This window comes from Heteronotia binoei, chromosome 10 (genome assembly GCF_032191835.1).
Source record: "Heteronotia binoei isolate CCM8104 ecotype False Entrance Well chromosome 10, APGP_CSIRO_Hbin_v1, whole genome shotgun sequence".
Classification (NCBI taxonomy): domain Eukaryota; kingdom Metazoa; phylum Chordata; class Lepidosauria; order Squamata; family Gekkonidae; genus Heteronotia; species Heteronotia binoei.
In genome coordinates this window covers 23,091,144-23,104,680 of record NC_083232.1, presented here as the reverse complement: position 1 = coordinate 23,104,680, position 13,537 = coordinate 23,091,144, and the positions used below count along the sequence as shown (strand labels likewise).

The window sequence follows — 13,537 nt, the reverse complement described above, 5'->3', positions numbered from 1 at the left end:
ACCATTTTTTCCAAATGCATACTTAATCTTTCATTTATCAGTCAGTGGTTTCAAAACTAAGCAACCACCTTTGTCATCTTTATTGACCAAGCCATGTCCTTGAATAATTAGGATCTCACTGTACTTGAGACAAAATATATATATATATTTTTCATTTTGATTGTTCGACTGTTCCAAAAGTAGCAATGAAGTTATCCCATCCTGTAGACTTCCAAGGCAGTCCTTCCACCTGAGGATATAATCTGAAGGGAGGGGAGAGACTGGGAGGACAACATTCCCGGGGTTCTGACTACCCTTGGTTGCCATGGGACTAATCAGTCATGTGATTTGTTTTTATATGTAGTTTGTTTTGTTACTGGGTTGATAGTAAGGATGCCCCAGAGGAGATTTTTTTTTCTGGGGAAATATGGTGCCCCTGATGGTCCTGGATGTGGCCCACAGAGCAGAGTTTCCCAAACTGTTTATTTATATTTGTTTGCAAGAGGAGTTACCCAGCTTAGACCTGCATGTAATATTACAGGACTGCTGTCAACTTACATGTCTCTGGTAAGAGCTAGTGTGACATAGTTACTTGTCAAACTTAGACAGATGAGACCCGGCTTCAAAAATGTCAAAAGGAAGTACTTCTTTACTCAATGAGTAATTAAATTGTGGGATTTGCTTCTAGTGGAAGATGACCATGAACTCGAGGTGGGGGCTGTAGATATCCCAGAATTACAACTGATCACCAGACGATCAAGTTCAGTTTCCATGGAGAAAATGGCTGCTTTGGAGAGTGGATTCTATGGCAGCCATTTTCTGCTGAGGTCTTTCGCCCTCCCAAACCCCTCCCTCCCTAGACTCCACCCACAAAATCTCCCAGAATTTCTCAATCCAGAGCTGGCAATCCTAAACACAGACGGCTTTCAAAGGAGATTTGGCTGACTGACGAAGGATAGAGAGAACCCTTTGCCTGCAGTGCTGTTTTTCCACTTTTCATGTTGAGGGTAGCATCCAATAATGTCATCTCTACCAGCATGCTGTCCATTCTTCACATTAAATTTCTACCACTTTATTTTATTTCCTGTCTAGACAATGTCATAGGCCAGACTTAAACATAATGCAGATGGGAGAAAAGAACATACCGGTGCAATTTGCATACATCCCAAATCTCATTTAAACTGTGTGCTCCATTGCTTTGTGGACAAAATTTGCATACCAGACAGGGCAGGTGTTTCATCAACTGGGCAGGTATTTCACCAACATAGTAATGTTGTATGCACACCCAAATTGCACACGTAAACAGCTCACCTGTGCATGGAAGTTTTTCTTGCCTGTCAGCTTATCTTTTAATCAGATCATAGAGACGTCGCTTTCAAAGTGGAAGGAAGGGATTGTGGGGTGAGATGAGAAGAGGTGATGGATGAGAAAGCAGGTCCCAGACCGTTGCCAGCTGCTCTTTATTAGAGAAGCTTTATATTCATGAGGTCCAGTCCAGAAGAGATAAAATGCAAACAGCAGTTTGGTTTGGAAATATGCCGAAATCATACGGTGTGCAGCAGTGAGAGGATATTAGTCTGGCTGTTGCTGTTATGCGTCTGATGAGACGGACTGTGGCCCAGAAATGCTCATGCTACAATTCATTTGTTAGTCTTTTCGGTGCCACAAGACTTGTTTTAGCATCAGCAGGCCTGAAACGACTACTCTTCTGAAATAAATTTATTATATTCAGGGGTGGAATTCTAGCAGGAGCTCCTTTGCATATTTAGGCCGCACCCCCTGATGTAGCCAATCCTCCAAGAGCTTACAAGGCTCTTTTTTGTAAGCTCTTGGAGGATCGGCTACATCAGGGTGTGTAGCCTAATATGTAAAGGAGCTCCTGCTAGAATTCCACCCTTGATTATATTGCAATGATGGGCAACCTTTTAGGCCTGAGTGCTGGGGGGGGGGGGGGGGATGAAATCTACTTGTGCAGATGTTGGTGGTATCTCAGCAGTCAGCCATAATGGGGGGAGATGGGTTGTGTTTGAACATGGAGCTAGCCAAGCTCCAGCAGTTCTGAAAGCTCCTTGGGGCCTTCCGTGGAGGTGATGACCAGTCATAAGCAATCCTCCCTCTAAGCTGTGGAGTCTTGTGAGCAAAAATTCTGCTTCCTGAGCTACTGGAATTAAAACGGTGAGCTCCTGCTTGCTCTGGGGCCATCCTTCCTGAGCAAAGACAAAAAGATGTGAGCTGGAGGCTAAAAAGCTGTGAGCTAAAGGTAGTGAAGGTAAAGGTAGTCCCCTGTGCAAGCACCAGTCATTTCCGACTCTGGGGTGACATTGCATCACGATGTTTTCACGGCAGACTTTTTACGGGGTGGTTTGCCATTGCCTTCCCCTGCAAAAGCTGTGAGCTAGCTTACACTAACTCAGCTTCGAGGGAACACTGGTCATAAGCCATATGCATCACCTTCACCGTTAACAGCCACATCCTGTTGGTTGGCCCTTTAGGGCAACTGGTGAAACAGGTTGCTGGACTAGATGGACCACTGCTCTGATCCAGCTGTCTTTATGGTCGTTTTCACACTCGCCTCCAGCCAGCGCGACCCCCCTCTTCACCGCGCAGGATCTGCGCGGATTTCGCACTAAATGCCGCGGAGCAGCCTTTTGCGCCGGAAACTCCCGTCGCAAAAGCTGCTCAAACGGGAAATGCTTTTTGGCGGTTTACGTTTGAGCGGCTTTTGCGACGGGAGTTTCCGGCGCAAAAGGCTGCTCCGCGGCATTTAGTGCGAAATCCGCGCAGATCCTGCGCGGTGAAGAGGGGGGTCGCGCCAGCTGCAGGTGAGTGCGAAAACGACCTATGTTCCTGTGCTATCTCTAGCAGTGCCTCCTGTGCCTCAAGGGTCCTCCTCTCTTGCTTGGGTGAAGAACAGGCCCTGTGCACCAAAGTAAAATGCTCTGGTGCGTTCCACACATTTGGTGGGAGTTGCCCGCCACTGTGATGTGTGTGTGTATAAAGTACCATCAAGTGTCATCCAATTGACGGCAACCCCAGCAAGGGGCTTTCAAGGCAAGGGTCAGGCAGAGGTGGGTTGCCCTTACCTTTCTCTGCAGAGTCTCCTTTGGGGGTGTCCTTTCCAAATACCAAACCTGCTTAGCTCCCAAGACCTGATGAGATTGGACTATATAATGCTGCCTTCCCTCTCCTACCAGTATTAAAGGTAAAGGTAGTCTCCTGTGCAAGCACTGAGTCATCATCAACCCATGGGGTGACATTACATCATGACGTTTTCTTGGCAGACTTTTTATTGGGTGGTTTGCCATGGCCTTCCCCAGTCATCTACACTTTCCCCCCCGGCAACCTTGAGCTGGGTATCTGAATCCAGCTTCCGCCAGGATCGAACTCAGGTCGTGAACAGAGCTTGGACCGCAATAATGCAGCTTACCACGGGGCTCCTCCTCCCACTGTTACACCACTATCAGGGCTTTCTTAACACATGGGCCTGATGGGCACTTGCCCGTGGGCCCCACGAGCATAGGGCCCCATACTAATCTGTGCTGTACTAATGCTTCTTATAATAAGAAATTCGTAGTAATTTCATACTGTGACATCTAATCTGTATGGCTTACAAAGTATTACTGTGTTTTTCAAGCCTTGTGTATTGTTCAGATGTTATCATGTTGATTAGTTGTTGCTGCACAGCATGTTTTTAATGTTTCCACACTGATTTTGTTGGAAGTGCCAATAAAATAAATATATATTTAATTTTATCGACCATTTCCATTTTTATTCCTGTGAGTAGTTGTCGTAGGGGCCCAATAATGCTGTCTCAAAGCAGAAAACGCAAAACTTTGTCCCCAGAAGGTTTACAGTCTACATTTTGATAACGGGGAAGTCAATGGAGGAAGAGAAGTTGTGGCACGGGAGGGAGGCACGGGTAACAACAAGGAGGGGATGCTAAAGCAGCTACACAAGCGTAAGCAGAGTTACAGATGGGGCTGAATTCAGTTTAGTCTCCTGTAAAATTAGTGGGAACAACTTGATGCCGAAGAAACACGCCAACTGCCATAGCTAAGAAGGGAATCTGCGCAAAATCTTACCATGTTGAAAGTGTGGTGTCGGCACACATTTCACGAGGACTTGCTTTTGTTTTCTCATTTCAGAAAAAGTGAGCATTCTGTCAACTTTCATCGCACCCTTCAAGTATTTAAGTCCTGGCACGGCAAACATGGAAGACGAAGACAATTTAAGTAAGCAGTTTCTCTACTTCATATGGAGGTGAATAGTGAAACCAACAGGAGGTACTGCATGGCATGTATATGTGGCTGAGGACAAGTTTTGCCTTTCAGTGCATATATAGAATGTTACACCCAATTCAAACGCTCATTCCAATTGCAGGGACCCATCTGTGCATCCACATCCTGGGAGAGCTGCACAAAATGGATTCAGATGAGGGCCAGGAGTGCAGCGAACAGGAAGTCCAAGTCAGATCAGGAAGTCCAAGTCAGCAGGTGCTTCCTGCTCTCCATGGCCACCTTTCTGTCCTCGCCAAAATCCTTTCCCCCAGTGCATTCTGGTGGTCTCTCCAAGTAAACGAGACCAAGAACAGCGAAATGAGATGAATGAAAAATGGGCTAATTAAGAGCCAAGAGGCACTGGGTGGGGAGCATGTGGCATATTATCATATTCATCAGCCCCAACATTAATTTTTTAGGCATCGTTTTACCTTCTTGTGGTAGCATATTGTTGGGTTTTGAAAAAAAAAAAAGAGGAAGGAAGTGCTCAAACCAAACGAAGCGCTTCCTTTTATTTCAGTCTCAGCTACCAGATGGCTCCCTTTACCAGCTGGGGAACAATGAGGAGCTGTCCTCTCAGAAATGACGGGTGAAGAAAGTAAATTTGTCTCTGTGATGCTGGTAATCCACTTTTGTATTCCGCACTCCCACGCGCTGGTACATGTGTGCAAATCTGTCGGCATTGTAGGGCTTAAAGCTGGCACAACACACAATACTGTGGGAACCTGAAGGAAAGGACCTTTTAACCTACTGTTGCTTTGGCTTGTGCTGCGTTTTCTTGTTGGTTTTAGTGATATTAGCATTGGGTTGTTTTATCATTACTGTCAGCCACCTGCCTCTTCTCCCCGCCCCCCCCCCCTCCATAAGGCAGCTGCTGCAGCACCATTCCTTCCATGAAGGGTTCCTGACCAGCGCTTCCATTCAGGTTCCAGGGCATCCCCGTGTCCATTACTAGGTGTCCCTTTGTCCATTGCCCACCCACCCACCTGCTTGTGCATCCTTCCGTTGCCAATTCACAAGCTCTCCCACCACCTGCGGTCACAGCTGCTCACACTTCCTGCATCAAGCTGTGGAGTCTTGTGAGCAAAAATTCTACTTGGTGAGCTACTAGCATTCAAGCTGTGAGAGACTGCATAAATTACCTTCCTCTGGGGCCATTTTTCCTGAGCTAAGACAAACGTGTGAGCCGGAGGCTAAAAAACTGTGAGCTGACTCACACTAACTCACCTGAAAGGGAACACTGCCTGCGTGCCCTTTCCCTGATGGTGCTTGATTGCAGCTAGGAGTGCCAGTGCCGTAGCCTCCAGGAATGCTGATGCTTCCAGTACCACCATCTTCATGCCTGTCTCCAGCTGCGCTAGACAGCATGTGCAACTAGGAGCACAGGTGACAAAGCACTCACAGTCAGGCAGCAGAAGGGCACAGCAGCAGGCAGCAGAGGAGATGCAGGTGTAGGGAAGCAGCAGCAATAGGCTGGCCCCCAACAGAATCCCCAGACCATAGCAGCTGCCCCACGGCAGGATATGCTGGCTCTGCTTTCAATCTCAGTGTATTTCAAGGGCTCATAAAATCTGCTCATCTTCTAGAAACCACAAGCGTGGACCAGAGCATCTCCGTTTTCTACAGATGCAATTTCCTTTTCTTGTCCCTTTCTGACTTCCTTACCTTTCCCCATCCCTTGCAATATGGGTGGCCCACAGCTTTAAATATGTCCACACCACCAAAGACTTTAAGAACATAAGAGAAGCCATGTTGGATCAGACCCATCCAGTCTAACACTCTGTGTCACACAGTGGCCAAAAAAAACAGGTGCCATCAGGAGGTCCATCTGTGAGGCCAGGACACTAGAAGCCCTCCCACTGTTCCCCCCGCAAGCACCAAGAATACAGAGCATCACTGCCCCAGACAGAGATCCAGCAATACACTGTGCCTAATAGCCACTGATAGACCTCTGCTCCATGTGTTTATCCAATCCCCTCATGAAGCTGGCTATACTTGCAGCTGCCGCCACCTCCTGTGGCAGTGAAGTCCATGTGTTAATCACCCTTTGGGTGAAGAAGTACTTCCTTTTATCAGTTCTAACCCGACTGCTCAGCAATTTCACTGGTTCATTTGGATCCATCATTGTTTATTATTTATTTAAGTTGATTTGATTCAATTTCTGTCCTACCCCTCCTCTGAACGAGCTCAGGGTGGGTTACAGCATTGGCCTTAAAAACCATAATCAGTAGACAGTAAAAACTTTCACCCTAATAAGATGGCATTCCAACTCTAGTCCAAATGGCAGTTCAACTATTTAGACTATTAATACCATTTAGTCAGATTTCCTGTGGCCATGGACACTTAACAAAGGCATTTTAGTTGTGCAGATTTTACCTATATTTGTCATGGGTTTTATCCTACTACTCTACTAAGCCGATTGTGGAGCCTTCATCCGGAGGGAAGAGCCTCTTCCACTGGAGGGAGCTAAGCGAAGTGACAAGATGCAGTCCATTTGAAATAATGCAGATAATAAAAATGTGCACAATTCAAATGCCCCCGTGAATTTCCCCAGACACTTTTTGGAAACCTGGCTAAATAATACATCTTTTACAAATTGCTTCTGGAAGACGCCTAGGCTCAGACTTGGGCAGTCTCCCAAAGAGAACGGATGCCAGAGCTGGAAGGCGATGCATACTGTGCTTTCCATGAGCCTTCACCCTGCTTAACTGGGACTGGCACTGTCTTGTTGCTAAGGGTTTTTCTAGTTCTTTAAATGCTCAGAACTCTGCACAAACTCTCCTTATTCTGATTTTACTTTGGGGATGTAGCTGACCGGGAACTGCCCAAGGCCGCACAATGAGTCTGTGGCATTTGGAACCCAAAACTAGGTCTCCCGGGTTGAAGGCAGACTAGATCCCTTTCCAAATCCAACAGATAATGGGATTGTATGAACTGTCTCCCTCTCTGACCCATGCAAAGGGCTGGGGGGCGGGGTGGAGTCAGGGCTTACGGAGCTGGACATCTCATATGATTCATATGGTGTTTCAGTTGGGTCTGAGTCTTTGTCGAGGGATCCATGGCTAGCCTGCTCTTAGATCTCAGAAGCTAAGCAGGTTCAGCCCTGGTTAGTACTTGGATGGGAGACCACCAAGGAAGTCTGGGGTTGCTACACAGAGGCAGGCAATGGCAAAACCACCTCTGAGCATTTCTTGCCTTAAAAACCCCATAAGGGATCACTGTAAGTCAGCTGCAACTCGACAGTCGCCACCACTGAGATAGTTCTAAGAGGCCCTGCCTGTGTACATTCAGTGAATGGTCTCACCAAGCCCACGTACAAAGAAGCCAATGGAAAGGAGTACAGAGCAAGGGAAGAGTCCAGAATCTAAGAAGAACCCTCGGGTCACGTGTCGCCAGGGCTTTTTTTAATAGAAAAAGCCCAGCAGGAACATGTTTGCATATTAGGCCACACCCCCTGACATCACCATTGTTTTGCATGGGGCTTTTTTATAGAAAAGGCCTAGCAAGAACTCATTTGCATAGTAGGCTATACCCCCTGGTGCCAAGTCAGTCGGAACTGTATTCCTGTGCGTTCCTGCTCAAGAAAAGCCCTGCAAATCAGAGATTCATATCAGGACCAGATCTACATGTTTTTTGAGGGGGGGGGGGGCAAAATTACAAAATGACGCCCCCTTATGAGCCATTCTGTCTTATGGTCCCATAGAATACAATGGACTCCATACCCAATTTGGCACCCCCCCTCCGTCGGCGCCCGGGGCAAGCACCCCCCTCTGCCCCCCCTAGATCCGGTCCTGATTCATATTCCAAAGCAGAGAATTACAGACTTCTGGCTCCCTAGTAGTTCCATTTCCACCTTGTCTGGGGCTATTAAAAAAACAGGTGGGGAGTGTTAAGATCCTGGCAGACCACCAGGTATCACTGGCTGGCGGATGGGAGGGGTGTCATGGGTGCTGGGGACCCTGCAGAAGAAGCCGAGCCTGCAGAGCCTGCAGAAGGAACTGTGCCCCTGCCACCTGCACCAGTGCCCCTGCCTCCTGCTGAAGAAGATCCAAGCCCCCCTGCCTCGCCCTCTCGGGTGGCTTGTGTGCGTGACCGCCTTCGTCGGGACCTCAGGGATCGGAGGAGGGCGGCACGCTCACAAGCAAGACGCTCCCTGAGCCCTGAGTGTTGAAAGGATTCTGGCCCTTCTAAGTGTGAGGATGCTTAAGTTTCGGCAGGATCCTGGCTGCTGCTGCTCTGAGACAGCAATTAGCCCAAATGAGCAACAGGCAGCAGAGGGCTATATAGCTGTGGGCTTTGGGAGGAGGCTTTGTGGAAGCAACTAGTCACATACCTGACATCCTAGCATCCACTCCGGCTCTTGACTTTGGCTTTTGGATTCCTGACTTTGGCTTGGACCTCTGGACCCCCTGACTTCGGCTTCGGAACCTCTGACCTGTGATACCTGGATTACGATTCTGTTTTGGTGCCTTGGACCCACCTTGCTCACCAGTTGCAGACCCTGGACCGCCCCTGGACTTTGCCTGACTCAGCCCCAGCTCGTGACAAGGGGTGTCATTCATTTTGGTGGACAACAGGCCATGCCAGCCAGATAGATACATATAGATATTTCTCCTCATGCACATTTTTGTGGTCTCAACTGAGCTTTATTAATCATCCATATACGAAGACACCTTTTAAAAAAACTTTTATTATACATATAAAACCAAACACTTGTACCATTAATGCAAAGTCTATTTCCTTCCCAGATGATAACAAATTTCATTATTTATCTGCCAGACAGACTACAACTAAAAAAAAGCCAAAGTCTAAGTATTTCTTAGGAATTGAAGAATTCTGGCAGGTGGTTCGATTCATATACTCCAAAAATGTTTACCATGTCTCTATAAACATATCTTTTCTATTAGGATTCTCAACTTGTATTAATTGTGAAATTATCTTATTCTGAACCATCAGGTGCCAGATTTTATCATACCACTGTGCCAAAGTTCACATATTTGTAGTATTCCATACCAGCTAATAGAAGATGGGTTAATAAATCCTATGTGAAGACAACTTCATTGCCCTAAAGGCAGGAACAGAATTTGGCATTTGCTTATACTCATCCCCAACAAAAGGTTTTCTTATGTGACTGGGCAAGCTGTGTAGCAATAGCACTGTTGTTGATATACAGGCTGGGAAGGAGCCAAGCAATCGTTTCCCGAGATTGCTTCGGTCTCAAAATCTATTGTTTGCAAGTATGTCAGAAGTGATGGAAGTGAAACCTTTTGCCCTTGGCACATGGTGTGTGATGTAGATAGGCAGGAAATAGCAAGCTCTGTGCAAGAAGGGCAAAGAGAAATGGCTCCCAGGTGCGCAAGTAATGGAAGGTCACTGTTTGCCGTTCTGAAGGTGCAAGCAACATTCTCGCCAAGTCAACTTGCTTTCTGAGTGGAGTAAACTGGAGCACTTAGTGGTATCATGCTTTTCTCTAAGAATAATCCCAGCTGCTACAGTCCAGACTGGGGTGGCCAAACTGTGGCTCAAGATCCATATGTGGCTCTTCCACGCATATTGTGTGGCTCTTGAAGCCCCCACCACCTCAGCTGCTGGTTTGGGGAAGGCATTTGCCTCTTATATCTCTTGTCCAAGCCAAGCCAGCCAGCAGCTTGGAGAATACATTTAAAGTTAAAGTTGCGTTCTTTTCACCTCTTCTTCTCTTCCCCATCTGTTTGCCTTCCTTCCTTCCTTCCTTCCTTCCTTCCTTCCTTCCTTCCTTCCTTCCTTCCTTCCTTCCTTCCTTCCTTCCTTCCTTCCTTCCTTCCTTCCTTCCTTCCTTCCTTCTTGTGTTGCAGCTCTCAAATATCTGATCTTTAATTCTAACATCTGATGTTTAATTCTATATGGCTCTTACATTAACAAGTTTGGCCACCCCGGTCCAGAATGTAGAAACTGTAGAAATTCACATCACTCTTTACAATCTCAGAATGCTTGTTTTAACTTTACAATTCCAAGATACAGGAAAGCAGTTACGCTTGCAAGATTAAATGCATTGCCATGTATGATCTCTGAAGGCTGTATATTAGGTATACCATTTTCAACTAGATATTGCAGTTGTGGCTAAGGAGTCGTAGGCACTGTGAAACATGTTCTATTTGAATATCCATGCTAGAAAGAAATGGATCAAAACAATTCCATACCAGCAAAATGAGCTTCCCCTAGATGTTTAGTCACTAAATTTTTAATGGATTCTAGGCCAGCAAATATTCTTTTGTTAGCTAAATTCGTTGCTCAGTCCCTGAGAGTACAGGCAGCCTGTGACAAGCCATCTTCTCTAATATGGTTCGGCCTTCCCTCTATGGCTTGAATTCTTCCTTTCTTCTTTTTATTCCTAGTTGCGATTGATTGATACTACTCAAGACCTGCAGGTTAGAGGGAGGAAGGAAGGAAGGAAGGAAGGAAGGAAGGAAGGAAGGAAGGAAGGAAGGAAGGAAGGAAGGAAGGAAGGAAGGAGAAGACATTTATATCTCACCCTCCACTCCAAATCTCAGAGTGGCTCACAATCTCCTTTATCTTCCTCCCCCACAACAAACACCCTGTAAGGTGGGTGGGGCTGAGAGAACTCTCCCAGAAGCTGCCCTTTCAAGGACAACCTCCGCCAGAGCTATGGCTGACCCAAGGCCATTCCAGCAGCTGCATGTGGAGGAGTGGGGAATCAAACCCAGCGCTCCCAGATAAGAGTCCACACACTTAACCACTGCACCAAACTCGCTCTCAGTGCAGGAAGGATGGATAATATAGTGGGTTCAATGCATGAAGGAGACACGGTTGTAGTGAACATAGCTCTCTTTATTCAGTACAGCACAATAACAGCTGAACTCTAAGACTGATGACTGGGCCAGCGGGGCCAACTATATACAGTTCAAGGTTCCCTTGCTACGATACCATTGGATAATTTAAACCAGTAGGGGGCCTGTGATTGGAGCAGGGCAGCAGGTAGTTGGATTCTACTGCCCATTGTTCCTGAGGCCCCAAGCTCAGTGCTAAAGGCTCCAGTGAGCCAGGCAGGAACCCAGGTAGTAGTATCGTTAGTCCACATACACAACATCAAGGAAGGAAGGCACCAGGGCAAGAGGCAAGCCTGGCAAGGTTAGGTGCTCCCCTGTTGGGACTGTACCACTTCAGACAGCAGGCAGCTGCAGAGCCAAGCGTGGGTCCTTTGGCGTCATTTGTCCTGCATCCTGTCCTGAGGTGACTGCAAACCAAACGTGTCCTTTGATAATCACTGTTGATGCAATTGACGCCAACTTGCTATTCAAGAGGATTTATCCTTTCAAAAGGTTTTGTAACAAAGAGGTTGCCAATTCTTTTCTTCCCTTTTTTTCCCCAACCAAAATTTCGGGCTGCCAGGCAGCGGAATAACCTTCATCAGGAACAATATTATCGCTTCAAATGTAGCGTGGAGTATCGGATGGCTAGTTCTTCTGAACCCTTATGACCCAGAGACAAAGGCAGTGTCATTATTAGTGAGGCATTACAGTTCTCAATAGCTCTTGATGATGCAAGCGCTCCAGGTTAACACTACCGTGCATAATGGCCAGAAAGGAGAGGAGGGAGGAGGGTGCATATGAGAGAGGGGAAAGGAGTGAAAAGGAAAGCGAAGGCAGGGATGTAGGAGGGATGCTCGCCAATTTTCAGATAAATACATTTCGCTCGCTGCTCATTCGCATCCTGATAAGTGGAATTCGATTAAGATGAAGGGACAGAGCGTTTCTGTAGTTCCGCATAGACAGATCATCTGGGCATCCTATTTCAGATGACAGTGTAAATACACTACGTTAATGGGAAGGAGCCAGAGGGATCGTGCCCGCTGGTTCTGGAGCTGGCATCCATGCATTCATCCCAGCCTATACCGTAGGCTTGCATTTGTACTCTGCGTTTTTGTACCTCCTCAGTTTGTTTGCTTCGTTCTGTCTCTAGAGGCCAGCCATTGCAGGATCAAATGAGCCCACTCTCCTGCTTCCTTATCGCAATTCTGTGTTTAAGCCTTTGTGAAACCTTGGATTCTTCACTCATTATGTCTTTTAATGTACACCTAAGATTTTTCTTTAAATGACACATTCCTAAAAATAGGAAATTGAAAACTTTGTGTGTAAATACACAATCCACTAATTATTCGGCCGGTCTTCACAGCATTTCCATGTCAAGCGTTGGGGGGGTGGGGTTCGTTTGTTTGCTTTTTAAGCAGGAATGCGATTCCAGCTGACTTGATGCCAGGGGGTGTGGCGTAATACGCAAATGAGTTCCTGATGGTCTTTTTCTACAAAAAAGGCCCTGTGTGAAACAACAGCAATGTCAGGGGTGTGGCCTAATATGCAAATGAATTCCTGATTGACTTTTTCTACAAAAAAGGCCTTGTCGAGCCTATATGCTTGCCTGATCTTGGTTACAGTGCTGTGCAGTGAAGATCAGTGAGTTTGCTTTTGTTTTAGTTTGGGTTTTTTGGTTCTCAGAAGGATCACTTCGATGCACCAATAGTCCTAAACATAGCTACACCCTTCTAAACCTGTTGAAGTCAACAGGCTTAGAAGGGTGTAACTCTGCTCTGGAAGGGTTTGCCGATCCCCAGGTGGGGGCAGGGGATCCCCCCGGTTTGGAGGCCCTCCCCCCACTCCAAAGTTATTAGAAAGTGGGGGGGAGGTTGAACGTCCACTGGGCATTTCCCCCATAGGGAAATACCCAGTCCCCATAGGGTATAATGGAGAATTGATCCATGGATATCCGGGGCTCTGAGGATAGTTTTTTGAAGTAGAGGCACTAAATTTGCAGCCTTTCCTCAAAACACTCCCCAAGTTTCAAAAAGATTGGATCAGGGAGTCCAATTCTGTGATTCCCAAAAGAAGGTGTCCCCATCCTCCATTATTTCCAATGAAGGGAAGGCATTTAAAAGGAGTGTGGTCCCTTTAAATGTGATGCTCAGAACTCCCTTTGGAGTTCAGCCGTGCTTGTCACAACCTTGCTCCTGGCTCCACCACCAAAGTTTCCTGTCTCCACCCCCAAAGTCCCTAGATAATTCCTGAGTCAGATCTGACGACCTTAGCTCTGGACTGTACAGCACTCACTCATAACTCCCCACCTCCAATGCCTCTTCCTTCCTCTAAATATAGCATTGGGGCGAGATTTTAAAGCAAAGCCATAGCTACAAATAATAAGAAAATTATCCTCACAGTTTGCACTTTCTTTGTGTTCAACCTTGAACTATCCTCAAGTTTTAGTGCTCTTCTTTATACTAAAAGAATTGT

The 13,537-nt window shown here is 46.7% G+C and overlaps 1 protein-coding gene across 2 annotated transcripts in view; it reads left to right on the top strand.

The window, feature by feature from the left end:
* The window catches only part of ADARB2 (adenosine deaminase RNA specific B2 (inactive)), a 568,510-nt gene that overhangs the window by 359,592 nt on the left and 195,381 nt on the right, over nt 1-13,537 (top strand). For both annotated transcript variants that reach the window (XM_060248094.1, XM_060248093.1), the window contains one exon: nt 4,125-4,211. In XM_060248094.1, the coding sequence (XP_060104077.1) occupies nt 4,125-4,211 (87 nt within the window). The remainder of the gene's footprint in view (nt 1-4,124; nt 4,212-13,537) is intronic.